At 45.6% G+C, this 14,736-nt stretch overlaps 1 protein-coding gene across 1 annotated transcript in view; it reads right to left on the reverse strand.

The window, feature by feature from the left end:
- The window catches only part of TMEM132C (transmembrane protein 132C), a 169,656-nt gene that overhangs the window by 30,365 nt on the left and 124,555 nt on the right, over nt 1-14,736 (reverse strand). Inside the window, exon 4 of the mRNA XM_058851521.1 lies at nt 5,555-5,738. Coding sequence (XP_058707504.1) covers nt 5,555-5,738 — 184 coding nt within the window. The remainder of the gene's footprint in view (nt 1-5,554; nt 5,739-14,736) is intronic.

Genomic DNA, 14,736 nt, shown 5'->3' on the forward strand with positions numbered 1-14,736 from the left:
GGGAGCTCAGTTTCTCTGAACCTTGACCCAGCCCCCTGACTTTGATCAGCTTGGCTCACACACAGAATCTTCTGGAGGTTTCTGACTCTCCCAGAGGAGCATTTTGGTATCAGCACACCAAGCAGCCAGGCATTACTTGCTGCCTGTCTCACTGCACACTCTTGTTCTGCAATTTTTGGTTTGGTCAGCAGGACCTGCCCAGACTAAGAAGCATCTCTTAAGCCTCATATTAACATTTCTCAGAGATCTTTAAAAATCTGGAAGTTAGCTGGCCCCACCCCTCCTCAGCATCTTAAAAATCCCAAAGAAATCCATCCCATAGCATTGTCAGATATGGGGGATGCTGGAAGAGGAAATGACACATACTCATAGAAAATATCCATTCCAGGCAGCTGGGATTGCCTTATTGATCCATCCTCATTTCCTGCAAAGGCTAGGGCTGAGTGTGACTGAGTAGAGAGAAGGAAAACAGAAGCTGAAGGCAGAAGTGCAAGGGTTGTGGAAATGATGTCTGGGACTCAAAAAGGCAGCGTTCAATTGAGTCATTCTGGATTCTTTATGTTGTCTGTGTCTTCTGAGCAACCTGAGCTCAACGTTTTGTGTTTTGCTCTGTCTCCTGATGGGCAGGCAGGGAAAATTCCAGCTGTTCCAGGGGGGTCACGAAGCACAGCAGACCCAGCAGGACACACTGGGGACACAGGAGCTGGGGAGGGCTCTGAGCTCAGCTGGCACCACCACACAAGTGGCACAGTTTGTGCAGCTCTGCCCCAGGAACGTGAGGGATCCCCACGTGTGTCCCCTGTCCCATCAGGAGACTGGGACTCTGCTCCTTCACACAAACTCTGAACTCTAAAAACTTCATGGTGCTACTCAGAGCTGCAGAGATGATTTAAGCTGTCCCAGTTTTTACTATTAATAGCTCAATTTCACATCAACTAAATTTCCTAAACTCGCAGTATTTATTTCATGCGGTTCATAACTGAATTATCTGAGACAATAGCTGTCTGCTGAGAAGTCTGACACGTGGATGATCTGTTTGTTCCTTTGTTTGTTTGTGATAAGCAAATCAGGAAATGGATTTTTCCTTCTGGAAAGCTCCTCAGTGCCTGTTGCCTCCATTCAAGACTGAAAGATGAACCAGAGGGAGAATTCTGCACTTGTGTGACCTTGAACCAGGTAGAGCTTTATGGTGTGAACTCACAGACTGTGCAGGGATGAAAACTCTATTTATTCAGGTCCATATTTTAAAATGGTATTGCAGGGACTTCATTACAATGAAGTACCTTAAAAAATCCTTACCTTAGGGAACAGCAGACATAAATGTGTATATAAAACAACAGTGCTTTGGGAGCTAAGTTTTTGATCACCTCTCCTTTAATGGAAAGCCAGTTAACAAGCACAGATAAAACTGCCCAAGAGTGGTTTTGGCTGAGTCACAGCTCTGCAGCAGGTCCATGCTCAGACTCTGCAGCACAGCACCAACACACTGAGCTCAGAACACGAGGAAACACCCAAACCAAGCACTTCCTAATGACCAACTCAGCACTGAGCAAAAAACACATGAGGAATTGCCTACTGAGCAGCTGAGAGTCCCAGCTACACATTCCTGCTGGGACTGCCAGGTTACTCTGCACAAAACCTGGGTGAAGCAGCAGCTCAGAGGGTGCTGTTCCCCAGGGCAGAGAGCCAGTTTGTATCAGTGGCTGCAGCAGTTCTCAGCAGTGGAACCATCAGCTCCCAGCAGCAGATGAATCAGTTTACACAGGCAGAAAGGCAGGACATGTCCAGACAGATTATTCCATCCTTTGTGAGCCCCACTGGTAGAGCTGGGGACAGCAGACAAACTCCTGGGCACGTGAACCTGCAGCACGAAACTCAGAAATGCCTCAGCCTGTTCCAGGTTGGCACCAGCGGATCACAGAGGCTCAAGAGCAAAACCCAAAAGACCCACTGAAAATCAGAGTTATTTTAAAGAGGAAATATGCATGGATGAGCAAGTTGCATGGCTTCCCATGGTGACAAGTGGCCTTTGAAGTAAATTTGAAGTAGAACTCTTGGAATAGGCTGCTGACATTGAGTTTATGCTCCAGCATTTTAATTCCTGCATTTCATGCGAGTCACACTTGTAGAGCAGCTTTGGAGGGAGAGCATCCTGCTGGGGAGGGACAGCAGCTCCAGCTCCATGCACAGGGACCCAGATGGGCTTGCAGAAATATTAAATCAGTGATTCCCCATCTTCCCCCCATGAAGGAGCTTCTCTTTAATAACAGCATTGAACAACGTGCTCACACACAGGTTTTGCACCTTGTTCTACCCCAAGGCAAAATTTGGTAGTGTTAAAAATATGCATTACCCATTCAAAGTGTGAAAAGCAATCCCTGCTGAGCTTCCCCAAAGGTGGCCTTGTGTTAACACAGCTCTCCAGGGGGATTCCTGATACACCACAGATATAAATTTGGGGTATTTTAATAGAGTCAAGAGGCAGAATCTACACAGTTGGCTGCATTTGCTCAGGACAGGAAGGAAATCTTAGAAAAATCTGTGGAAAGTAAGTGAGGCAACCTTGTACATCCTAATTGGCTGGTTCTGAGGTTACCTGTGATTAATTGAGGAGTTTTCAGAAACAGCTTAGCAGATCATTATTTAAGGTCCTTACGAAAGCACTTTCCTAATTGATCCTGCAACAAGTAACGTGAAATTAAAAAGAAAACAGAATAGGGCATAACACGTCCTCCAAAATTACTCAGACTGGTTAACTTCTGAGCTTGGGAAAAAAATAGGCTTTCCTCAAATTTACATGTCATTTTTTTCTGGCATGAAATGATTCCAGTTACTGTCAGTCCAGAGGTTTTGGTGCCTCTTGCTCCTGTTATTTTATATATTTATAATATTTTGTATTATCTCTGTGCTGCTGCTCCTCACCTGTACACACTATCCAGGCACGTGGAATATGGATTCTGCTAAAACCCCCTCTTTTGACTACATGAGGAATTTCCATCCATTTTTCAGCAGCTTTACCCCACAACTTGCTCCACTGATCCAAGCCCTACAAGGCTCTCTTAAAATTTCAGGTTCAGTTCTTGCTGACAATGTCAATTCTTTAATCTCTTTCAAAACACCATAGCAACAGTTGCACTAATCTTTTGAAGAAGACTTGGTTTTCATCTTACTGCTCTTTCTGTAATGTAATCAGGCACAGGGCAATAAAAGATACATCATCTTTCTTGCTCCATAAGTTTGGAAGAGCTCACAGGAGACAAGCTTTATTCCATGGGTCAGGGACAGCCTTGGTGTTATCCCAGCCCAGGGAGAAGTTTGCTGAAGGATTTGCTACGCTGTCCCTCAGCCCAGAGACCCTGGGATGCTGCAGCTCCTTTTCCTGGTCACTTCTAGAAATGTGCAGTGACAGCTTTGACTTCAGCAGGTTTACCCTGCAACACTCCACGCTTAAATCAACAAAATCTCCTTTCCCCTCCAGAGGATTATGAATCCCCCCTGCTGCTAAACACTGAGATCTGATTTCTGTACACAATCAGAGCTGCTGCTCTGCTGGGCACTGGAGATAGAGACTGATCTGACTTCTCAGCAGAGACAGGATTGCCCTCTGCTTTGTTTTGGGACTCTTGTTTCTGAGCAGAAGCACCAGGTGACAGCTCAGCTGGAGATTAATGTCTGCATGAAGGAAGCACCCTGGCTCGATAGGCAGTGTTAGCTAACAGAAAATTCAAAATTCCCTTTATCTACCAATATCCTGCTAGTAAAGCCCATTGTACTCTGGTGTTCTACCCAACTGTGTTCTGTTAACTCAGTGTATTTTGGCTCAGCTGAGTGTTATCACAAGGCACAGCAATGAGATAAACACAAGAAAGCTTTGTGAGGAGAAAGGTTTAATGATTTCACTGTTTGAGCCCCCTGTTTGAACCCACAGTGCCTACTGGCAATCTGCTGGGAATAAAGGATCTCGCCTTACATGATTTATACAACACTAAACTCATCCATTTAGACCTCCAGTTCTTACAGAAGCCTCTCAGGCAGATGAATTTTAATGCAGAATAGACACGAGTCTGCAAGAACCCAAGTGCAAAGGCCTTACACCCTGACAGGAGACACTGGAATCTCCATTCCCTCAGATATGGAACACAGAGAAGCTGATCAGTTCTTTCAGGAAATGAGCAAGAAGACACAAAGTCTGCCAGCAGACACATGGCTGTTGTTTGGTAGTGGAAGGCATCTATCTCAAAATAAAACCTGACCACAAGAATTCTTCTTCACACACGTTCTCCAGTCCTTAGAGGACAGATGCTCCAATAAATATTCTCTGTTCAAGCTGACAGGTAATGAGGACAATTATTTCCCCCTCAGATCTGGAATGCAGTGCAGGCTTTCTGCTGACTTAACAGACTGTGGATCAGGAAATTGCTGGGCATGACCTCATTTGATATGAGCTGCAGTTTCACTCTTCAAAGGGGAAGAATATATTGAAGACTGGGACTTCCAGGAAATAATACTCATCTAATTATCTGCTGAACGCTGTTCAAAGACAAGTCTGCCAGAATCTTGCCACCAAGATGATGCACCAGAGGGGCAAAATTCACAAGAAGCATAGAGCTATGTCTAACTCTTCTTCCAAATCCTGACCAACAGAAAATAAAATGCCTGCCTAACAACAGCACACCTGAAATGCTGGATCCAGTGGAATTCCTTCTTTTCCTAAAACACTGAGCAGAGAGAGTAGATTTTAACCCAAACCATTTATCCATAGAAAAGTCTGCACTTCATGATTCTTAAATATATTATTGAGGCTATTATTGTTTTCCATTTTTGACTTGAAACCAAAAGTTCTTACACTATCAGGTCATCAAGCAGGAGAATGAGTATCAGCCTCAGCCTACTAAGGACCAAGCAACTTGGCCTTCAGCAGAAGGTCCTTGAGGCCCTCTGGAGTTGCTCTGCAGCTTCCAAGTTCAAGGCAATCAGAAACAGGAAGGAAAATCTACTGGGCTTTGTGGCAAAAGCCAAGAAATTCAGGGTTTAAACTTATGGGATGGTTGAAGAGGCAGCCTCCCTTTCCTCTGAGCATCCCCCTTCCCTCTCAGTATCCCTCTCCTGTGAGCATCCCTTTCCTCTGAGCATCCCTTTCCCCTGAGCATCCCTTCAATCTGAGCATCCCTTCACTCTGAGCATCCCTTCCTTCTCAGTATCCCTCTCCTGTGAGCATCCCTTTCCTCTGAGCATCCCTTTCCTCTGAGCATCCCTTTCCCCTGAGCATCCCCCTTCCCTCTCAGTATCCCTCTCCTGTGAGCATCCCTTCACTCTGAGCATCCTTTCCCTCAGTATCTCTCTCCTCTCACCATCCCTCTCCTCCCATCTCTCCTCCCATCTCTCCTCTCCTCCCATCTCTCCTCTCCTCCCATCTCTCCTCTGCTCCCATCTCTCCTCTCCTGGTGGGTGTGCAGGTCCTGCAGCAGTGGGATGTGCCCAGAGCAGGGTGAGGGCTGGCTCCAGGGGCAGTGCCAGGGCGGGCAGCACTCCCAGCTGAGGACAGGGCTCTTACCATGGCCAGGGGCACGATCCCCACCAGGTCCTTCTGGCAGATGAAGATCTCGGCCAGGGCGGTGTCGGAGGAGCCGCGGTGGGGGTACTCCACCTGCCAGCTGATGGGCTGCGTGCCCGACAGGCTGCTGAAGCTGGTGATCTCAAAATCCAGCTGCACGACCTCGTGGAACAGGCTGGTGCTCCTGGGGAGGCACAACAGGCAGAGGGAAGAGCCATTACTGGGGCTGGAGGAGTGAATCCCATTCATCCTGCACATTCAGCTGTTCACATGCACACATCTCGCTTTTAGCAAGATCCTTTCCCAACCTACAGCTGCCTTGGAGCACAAAAACTGGAATTACCCAGAATTATTCAAAACTCTTACTATGGGCCCTGTGGAGAGATGGAATCCAGGTTACTGTAGCTGATGAAGGCAAATTATTATTAATTATTAATTATTAATTATTAATTATTAATTATTAATTATTATTATTAATTATTAATTATTAATTATTAATTATTAATTATTATTATTATTACTATTACTACTACTATTACTATTACTATTATTATTACTATTATTATTACTATCATCATTACTATCATCATTACTATCATTACTATTACTATGATTCCATTCCATGTTTTGTATTTGATTTTGCAAATCGGTTTCATAGTCTGAGTTGGATTTGAACTCTGATCAACCAAAGTTGAGGCCAGTGCATCTCATGAAGGCTGAGGGGTGCAGAATTACTGCAGTCAAAAAGAAAACCGAGGTTTCCTGACGATGTCCACCACCAAAATCACAGGAATCCTCAGCAATGAAGCTCAGTGTGACTGGTGTGGGGAAGCCACTAAAACAATTAACATGATTAAAGGAAAAAATGACATTATTTGTCTAACCTTAGAGGTGCTCTCTGGAAATTAAAATCTCGGGCAGCTGAGACCAAATGAAGTAAAAAGCTGTGGCAGGTAAAATATACCACAAACCCAGTAAACAAATTTGAAAGCCAAATATGAAAAGACAGGCTGGAAATGTTTCCCTCACATTAAATTTCTTTAACTACACCAGAAATAATAAGAATATATGAAAGGAATTTGCTGGACTAGCTGCTAGTTTAATTAAAAAAAAAAGAAAAAGGTTTCAATTCTCTTCATTAGAAATTACCCATTAACTTTTCTGGAACTTTCCAAATGCCTTCCCACAGTGTTTAATATTCCACTGAATATTCCTGCAATCCAACCCCACGCTGAAATGATTTGGAAATGAAGAGAATGACAGGTAACTTCCCAGCTCAGTAACCCAATCCCAGCCTCATCATCACACCTCTGCCTGCATTCACCACGCAACAGCTTCAATTTTTCCTCTCTTTTTTACAAACAATACATGAAGGCCCATTTTTGAGAAAATCCATCAAGAACTGATCATGTACAAAGCACTTCTATCCTCAAGTGCTCGACTTTTTTTCTCCCTCTGAACAGAAATCACCATTTTTTGCTACTTAAGACACATTCTGTGCTTTACTTTGCATGATTACTTTGAAAGCAAATGGTTCCCCTGATAATTATTATTTTGATTATGGGTTTGCATTTGGATGGCTCCCTCTGAAAAGTCTTAAACTGCCTAATGCTTGAAATTTATTTCCTTGCTGTGTCAAAAGAGAGCCACTGGAGCACTTTGGTGACAGTGGCACATTCCCTGCCTGCATTTACAGAGTGATTTGGGGCAGGAATGTGATGGATGGGTTTAGCAATTCAGAACTCAAACCCAGCCTATTGCCATTTGAAGAGCTCCTACTAAATAAATCTTCCAGCCTGTAAATACGAGGCAGCTGCAATAACTGTGCTTTACACACTCCTGGGACACCTCAAAGTGAATATAGACTGGGTGGAACTTGGTCATTTATTTGCAAACACCATCCTATGCAAAGATACCTGAATCACCTGAGCTGCAGCGTTCATTTGGCTGCTAAAGGCACTGTTATACCTTAGATTAATGACACTGAAATGACATTATTTGCACCATTTCTAGTTCTGATTCTTAGCAACTGACAGAGAAAAAGATTTTCTATGTGGTTGACTGTCTCAGTGCTCTCACTTCCACCAAGTGGAGAATAAATCTTTGCCCAAACCAAAGCTGCTCTAAGAGTTAATGAACGCCAGGGAAGTTCTCCAGATCAAGAAGTTTGCCTGCATTTCTCCACAGATCCTCTGGAAATGTGCATCTCTCCAACAAAAGCCCTGCTGGCAGCTGCAGAGAGCTCGAGGTGGGAACCTGGAGGAGGGGAAGAGCTCATTTCCAGGCAGCCCCTGACTCCCAAACCTCCTCTCCCTCTCCCCAGAGCTCATTTCCAGGCAGCCCCTGACTCCCAAACCTCCTCTCCCTCTCCCCAGAGCTCATTTCCAGGCAGCCCCTGACTCCCAAACCTCTCTCCCTCTCCCCAGAGCTCATTTCCAGGCAGCCCCTGACTCCCAAACCTCTCTCCCTCTCCCCAGAGTCCATTTCCAGGCAGCCCCTGACTCCCAAACCTCTCTCCCTTTTCCCAGAGTCCATTTCCAGGCAGCCCCTGACTCCCAAACCTCTCACCCTTTCCCCAGAGTCCATTTCCAGGCAGCCCCTGACTCCCAAACCTCTCTCCCTTTCCCCAGAGTCCATTTCCAGGCAGCCCCTGACTCCCAAACCTCTCTCCCTCTCCCCAGAGTCCATTTCCAGGCAGCCCCTGACTCCCAAACCTCCTCTCCCTCTCCCCAGAGTCCATTTCCAGGCAGCCCCTGACTCCCAAACCTCTCTCCCTCTCCCCAGAGCTCATTTCCAGGCAGCCCCTGACTCCCAAACCTCTCTCCCTCTCCCCAGAGTCCATTTCCAGGCAGCCCCTGACTCCCAAACCTCCTCTCCCTCTCCCCAGAGTCCATTTCCAGGCAGCCCCTGACTCCCAAACCTCTCTCCCTCTCCCCAGAGTCCATTTCCAGGCAGCCCCTGACTCCCAAACCTCTCTCCCTCTCCCCAGAGTCCCAGCTTTGCTCCAGGACAAGGCAGGGGAGTGTGGGAGGCTGCCACAGCTAAGAACAGATCTGGGTTTTGCCAAATCTTTTATCAACCACAGCCCTTGGTTTGGAAATGATCCTCAGCACCCTGAAGCCACCCTGTGCCTGATGATGGACATTTGATGAGCTGTTGTGTGAAAGAAATCACCAGAATCACCTTTTACAAACACCTGCCAGGCTGGGCTCCCCAGTCCTCCCCAGGCACAGAGCTGCTTTAGTGGTGGAGGGCTACAAAAAACGGTACCAAAATTCATCTGCAGATTTCTGATTAACACTGAAGTATTTTTTTTTTTTTCTGTAAAACACGAGATACAAAAACGCTGAAAAATGTGCGCTGTGCAAGACAAAGCTTTTCTTGGTGCTCTTCCAGGCTGACCTGCATCATTATTCCAGTGTCTGCATCTGTGAGTAATGCCCCCTCCTCCCCACACAGCAAAGCAGCCTTTATGCAATGTCACACCATCATCAGTTTCCTCCTCCTCTCTTCACACAGAAGAAACAGAGAGACGATCAACAGCTGGGAAAGCATCCACTTGAAAAAAAATATGCCTTCAGAGATGTGTAATGGCTGAGAAAAAAATGCTTCTCGTGAAGCACATTTAATGTTCAGAGCTTGTTCACTGACTGAAACAGCAGTTCCTTAATATCCAACATTTAGAAGTGCTCAGCAGCCGGAACAGCAAGTAATTATAAAACTTTTCTAAAGTACACAGCACGTAGTGATTACAAATGAAGCTTCCTCTAGGCAGGGCTTCTAAGGAATTGCTCCAGGGTGGATATATGAGTCTAATTTGATTGGATTGAGAGTTCCCCTGGGCCAGTTCACTCCTTGGATTTATTTTCATTTATAAAAATGCTAATAATTCAGGGCTAGACTGGAGCATGGGCTAGCACAGGGGAGTGAGGAGTCCTGATGAGCTGAGCAGGGTGGGTGTGAGCACGAGACATGAGCCAGGAGCTGATCCCACAGCTCCTCCCTGCTGGAGCTGCTGATGGTGACAGGGATGGGGGAATTGACTCCTGGCAAAGTGCTGCCCCAGGAGAAGGGGCAGCAGAGCCCTGAATGCCTCTGAGCAGCACAGATTTAGAAAAAGAAGGTGGAATGGAAATGTTCTGTTAATGGAAAGATAATAAAAGATGCATAAAAGGCAAAACAGAAGTGACATGGAGAGAAAATGCCATGAAACTCACCAGCTGCTGTGTGGGCAGCACACTCCCCCGGGAGATCAGCCAGTGTTAACTGCACCAGCACCTTCGATTTTACAACATTTCTGAGTGTGATATTAAGCATTTCTTTGTAACTACTTATTGATCATTCAGACCTTCAGTGCCCTGAGAAATACCAACCCTTGGAAGAAGATTTTTCTTCTATTCATATGCAGGACTGGCTCTATCAAAAGCTGTATTTAATGTAGGGGATTCCAACCCTGGTACCACGGGAGTACAGCTCACCTGGGCTCACAGACACAGAACAGAGCCTGTTCCTCTGGGAAAAGGTGGAGCAAAGTTAAACCTGGCCAGGGCTGAGCTGAGCCCAGGATTAGTGACCACTGAGCCCAGGATTAGTGACCACTGAGCCCAGGATTAGTGACCACTGAGCCCAGGATTAGTGACCAGCCCCGGGCTGCAAAGGTTCCCCAGGGGCAGGGGGAGGGAGGCAGAGGATCACCAAGAACAGCACACAGAGAGCTCAGCTGATGCCAGAACCATCAGCAGACAGAAATCTTTTTGCTGATGCCCATCTGCAGGTGTGGCCCTGCAGTCTCTGATGAGAGATTTCACAGTGCTGGGTTATTGCTCCAAGTAATAGAGCAGTTTCGACTCTTAAATGAGTGAATCTTAGGACTGCTACAGGCTAAATCAATAATTTCGATTTATTACAGCGACTCTCAAAAGAGAAATTTTAAAAAGCCTAGATTAAAAACATTTTTTAGCCATCCTTTATTCCAACAGATTTTTACTGAAAGTGCCGAGGGATCCGAGAATACTTCGACCTGCTGGAAATTCAGCACCTCCTTTCTTCCCTAATGCTCTCCAGCTTGACAGTGACATCTTAATGCAAGATCAGCACTTAGCAAATGACATAAAAAATGGAGAAGAGTCCAACCCCATCATCCCCCAGTTCCACTGCACATCTTATTCCTCACTAAAATGGATGTATTGAAGCATTTCACTACCATGGGAAGCTGCTGGTCAGAGCAATCTGTGTGAGAGGCACCAGTGCCTCTTCCCATCTTGGAAAAAGCTGGAATGGGCTTCAGGGCTGGTGTTCCTCCATCTCCTGCTCTTCTGCACCCTCTCCCAAGCACAGCTGCCAGTGGTGAGCTCTGGAATGGACACTCCTTGGCACCAGGGGGAGTCACAGCAATGGCAGAAAAATCAGCAACACACAGAATTACAAACTGCTTTGGGAACAGTGACTGATGGTGGCTTTAAAGAACACAGAATGGTTTTGGGGAAAAGACATTAAAAATCACTGAGTTCCACCTGGCTGCTCCACCACTGCCCACCTGAAACACTTGTTCACATGGAGTACAAATGCTTAAAAATAAGTTTATTTCAGCAAGTCCTTAATAAAAGCTGGTACAAAGCTAACCCCCTCCCCCCTAAAACTGAGGAAAGGATGTAGCAATTACAGAGTAATGCTAATTACTGGAGGCAAAACACAGATTAAAGATCTTATTTTGCAATATCAACCCACCTTGTACCTTTAAATCATAAAAACCAACAGAGGAGAAAGAAAAGAATGATCTATTTTGACACAGACAGGGAGGACATAATTTCATGGAAATCTACAACATTAAAAGTATTATGAAGTTCTCCAAAGGAAAATACCCAAGGTATAACTGAGCAAACTCTTGATCACCACAACATAATATACGTGTGTATCTTCAGGAGGATGATATAATGCTGCACTTGATTTCTTTGTACAGTCCAGATCACAGTTAGATTAGTTAATAAGGTTTCTTGGCTTCCTTGTCATAAACTGTGATATAAAACATCACTTTTTGATTAAGGTATTTGGACTAGGACAGGAAATCTCATTTCGCTTCCCAGCTCATCCACAGCATCCTCGAACGACCTCAGGCAAGACATGAAGATACAGATCCTTAGAGCTAAAATAAAATCAACAGGCATTAGGCCTCGTGGAGCTTTAAAAAGCCCTGGTGCCTGTCTGGGCCTGATGGTGGCACCTTTGTCATGCTGCCATGATCTCAGGATCCCAGCTGGACCAGCACAGCAGGCGTGGGGAAGGCTTGGAGACCACTCCTGCTTCAGCAGGAATGAAACATGCACTGCCTGCATGGCAGAGAGTGCAGAGAGCCAAGGGTGGCACATTCCTGTGCCTTTATTCCACAGGACAAGAATCATTTTGTCTTCCAGTCTCACAAAAAACCAACTCAGTGTCTGAGTTCTCTGTTCAAGCCTTGCCTACAGATGCCAACCTCAGTGATGTTAGACTGAGAACAAACAGCAAAAGTCATGTTGCTAATTGGAGCACAGAAAGGCAGAAATGCTCCTCTCTTGGACAGGCAGGAAGCTGAACAAGACAGGCCCTGAAGGAGGAAGACCTGACTGGGGATCACAATAAAGCCCCCATTTCTTCCTCCCATGCAGAGCAGTTTTTTAATCACCAATAAACGCTGCAGTGAAGACAGCAGGCTCATTAGTCTTCTCTGATACTACATCACAGCAGGCACGGGCTAGATGAGATTGATTTTTCCCTGTTCCCAAAGGAATCAGGTGTTCAAGCCTCTGTCTCAGACTGGAGCCATGGGAAAAAGGCTGTGTGCAAACACCAGTCCTGAGCTGCCACCACCTCCCACCTCCATTTCATTCCCATTCAGTCTGCCAGAGATACGAGGCCGCTAATGTCTTCATTACAATTTCAGATAACAAATACATAGGCAGATTGGTCAAGAAATCAGCTTTCACAGTGATTCATCATCTCTTCCTGCCTGTGAGAAGGACATTTTCTACTCAGTATTCATTCAGTGCTGGAACCTCTCCAGCAGCACCGTAAGTAAGCAGCATTTTCCTCTTTTGGAGACAGCAAATGTGCAAACACTGAAAAGCTTCCAAGGGACATCACTGGAATGGAGACCCTGAGCAGATCTTTTCAGAGAGACTCACTCTAAACCCAGAGCTTTCAAATGGAGAAATGAAGGCAGAATCATCTCATCAGCAGCCTCAGATCTTACGGCTCTTTCAGCTTGATGAGATCAAACAGCCCAAAGGAGGTTTTATCATTCCCATTTAATTGCTGGCTTTAACCATTTGGGAGCAGGCAGTGAAACATTCTCAGAGGCAGCAGAAGAGCTCCATAACACATTCTCTGACCACAGATACCTTGCACATGTGTTTTATTCCACTTAGAAGCAACAGCAGCCCTGGAAATGATGTAGAACACAAAATCTGTCTGTGATGCAGTGCTGTGCTCCTCTGCAAGGCACTCACACTGGAACAGACTCAGGATGAAGCTGCATTATGAATCAGGTGGCAAAAAAATCCCATTTAGATGTAACTGTGTATGCAAATCAGATGTGGGATATGCACATCTCATTTACAAGTCAGGTACCTTCAGACTCCAGCTCCTATAGCCCTTACTGGGTTGGGGTTTTTTTACACCTCTGACAATGTATCTGCATTTTGGCTGGGTTTAAAACTCCAAAAATGTTTGTGCATAAAGATCTCCGTTCCTTCTCAACAGAGAACCTGCCTGTTGGAAAAACACCTACCAAGTCAGCCATTCACCAGGCATGTAAAGCTGATAAAATATCTGCATTTTGCAGAGGCAATGCATTTAAAGAAAGCACACATTTAGTGCCTTAGTAAGGAGAATAAGAGCACAGAAGTGTTGAATATTGTGATGAAACAACCAAGAAAGTAACACTGAGGTGAACTGAATTAGTTTTTCACACTTGCTGGCCATGGACAAAGCCCATGGGGCAAGGAAAAGTCAAGTTTGTGGGTGCCAGCTCCAGGCTCCCCCTGCATTCCCTGTGGACACCACTGCAGCTGTCCAAGTTTCCTTTTCCAATGATCAACGTGTGCTTGATGGCACTGACTGAAGAGAGCTCCAGTTCAGCTGCAGAGCTTCTCTGGGTGTCTGTGGAGCTGCCAGAACAGAGAGAAACGAGGTGTGTCCTCTGAGAAATAAACTCCACTGCAATTTCATCCCAGAGCAAAGCCAGTTTGTGTGGGGTCCCTGGCACTGGGAATCAACCCAGAGCTGGAGAGTATCAGCCCAGGGAAAGGGAAGAAGTTTTCCTTTCAGAAAGTCAGAACATTTTTGCCAGCTGCACTAAGGAACACTCTGCAGGACGGGTGCATTCCTCTCCCCCAGTCTCAGGCTGGATCTCCTGGCTCAGACCATGTCATTCCCCTTTTCAGTATTTGCAGAATGTCTGTGTTGCTCTTTTATCCCACTCTCCTCTTGTGAATTCTCTTTAGTGAATGTGCTGCTCTCATGTCTCTCCTAGGCTCAAGTCAAACACAGGTTAGAGTGAAGCACAAACCCAAACCCAAACCAGGCTGAGGAAAACACTGAGCAGCACCAGTGGGGAAATCCTGAGCTCCTGGGACTCCATGTGAACAGGAATGGCTGGGTGAAAACTGAGGAGCCAGCTCAGTAGAAACAGATGGGTTTTAAGATCCCTTCCAACCCAGGCCATTCCATGGTTCTACAATTCCCTGTCTGCTTTCCCTGTCTTTTTTCCTTCTTATGAATGTTTAAAACAAAAGAGAGCGAGCTGGTGCTAGTGAATGTCCTGGGGAAATCAGACAAAAATGTGACCAACTTCAGGCTGCAGTTATAAACCAGCTCTTATTCAAATTTACAAAAACCATGGACCCTGGGGCTTTCAGTAGCTGTGGTTCTGGAAGTTTGATGGACAAACCTTTATTTTACAGTTCATAAAGCAAAGCTTAACAACGCTGCCTTCCTAATGCCATCCAAAGCTCCTGCTCATTGTAAATTTAAAAAGAAGCTTATTGAAAGCAGAACCAGCATAAATACTGGAGGTAGATCCATTACATTTCATGATACAGTTATTTGGAGGTAGTTCACTCCTCCTGTTCAAGGATAATAAAAGGGAAAATGTCCCCATGACATTCAGTGGCAGAAATGTCATTGCTGAAGTGCCTATGATGTGC

The sequence above is a fragment of the Poecile atricapillus genome, chromosome 16 (genome assembly GCF_030490865.1).
Source record: "Poecile atricapillus isolate bPoeAtr1 chromosome 16, bPoeAtr1.hap1, whole genome shotgun sequence".
Taxonomy (NCBI): domain Eukaryota; kingdom Metazoa; phylum Chordata; class Aves; order Passeriformes; family Paridae; genus Poecile; species Poecile atricapillus.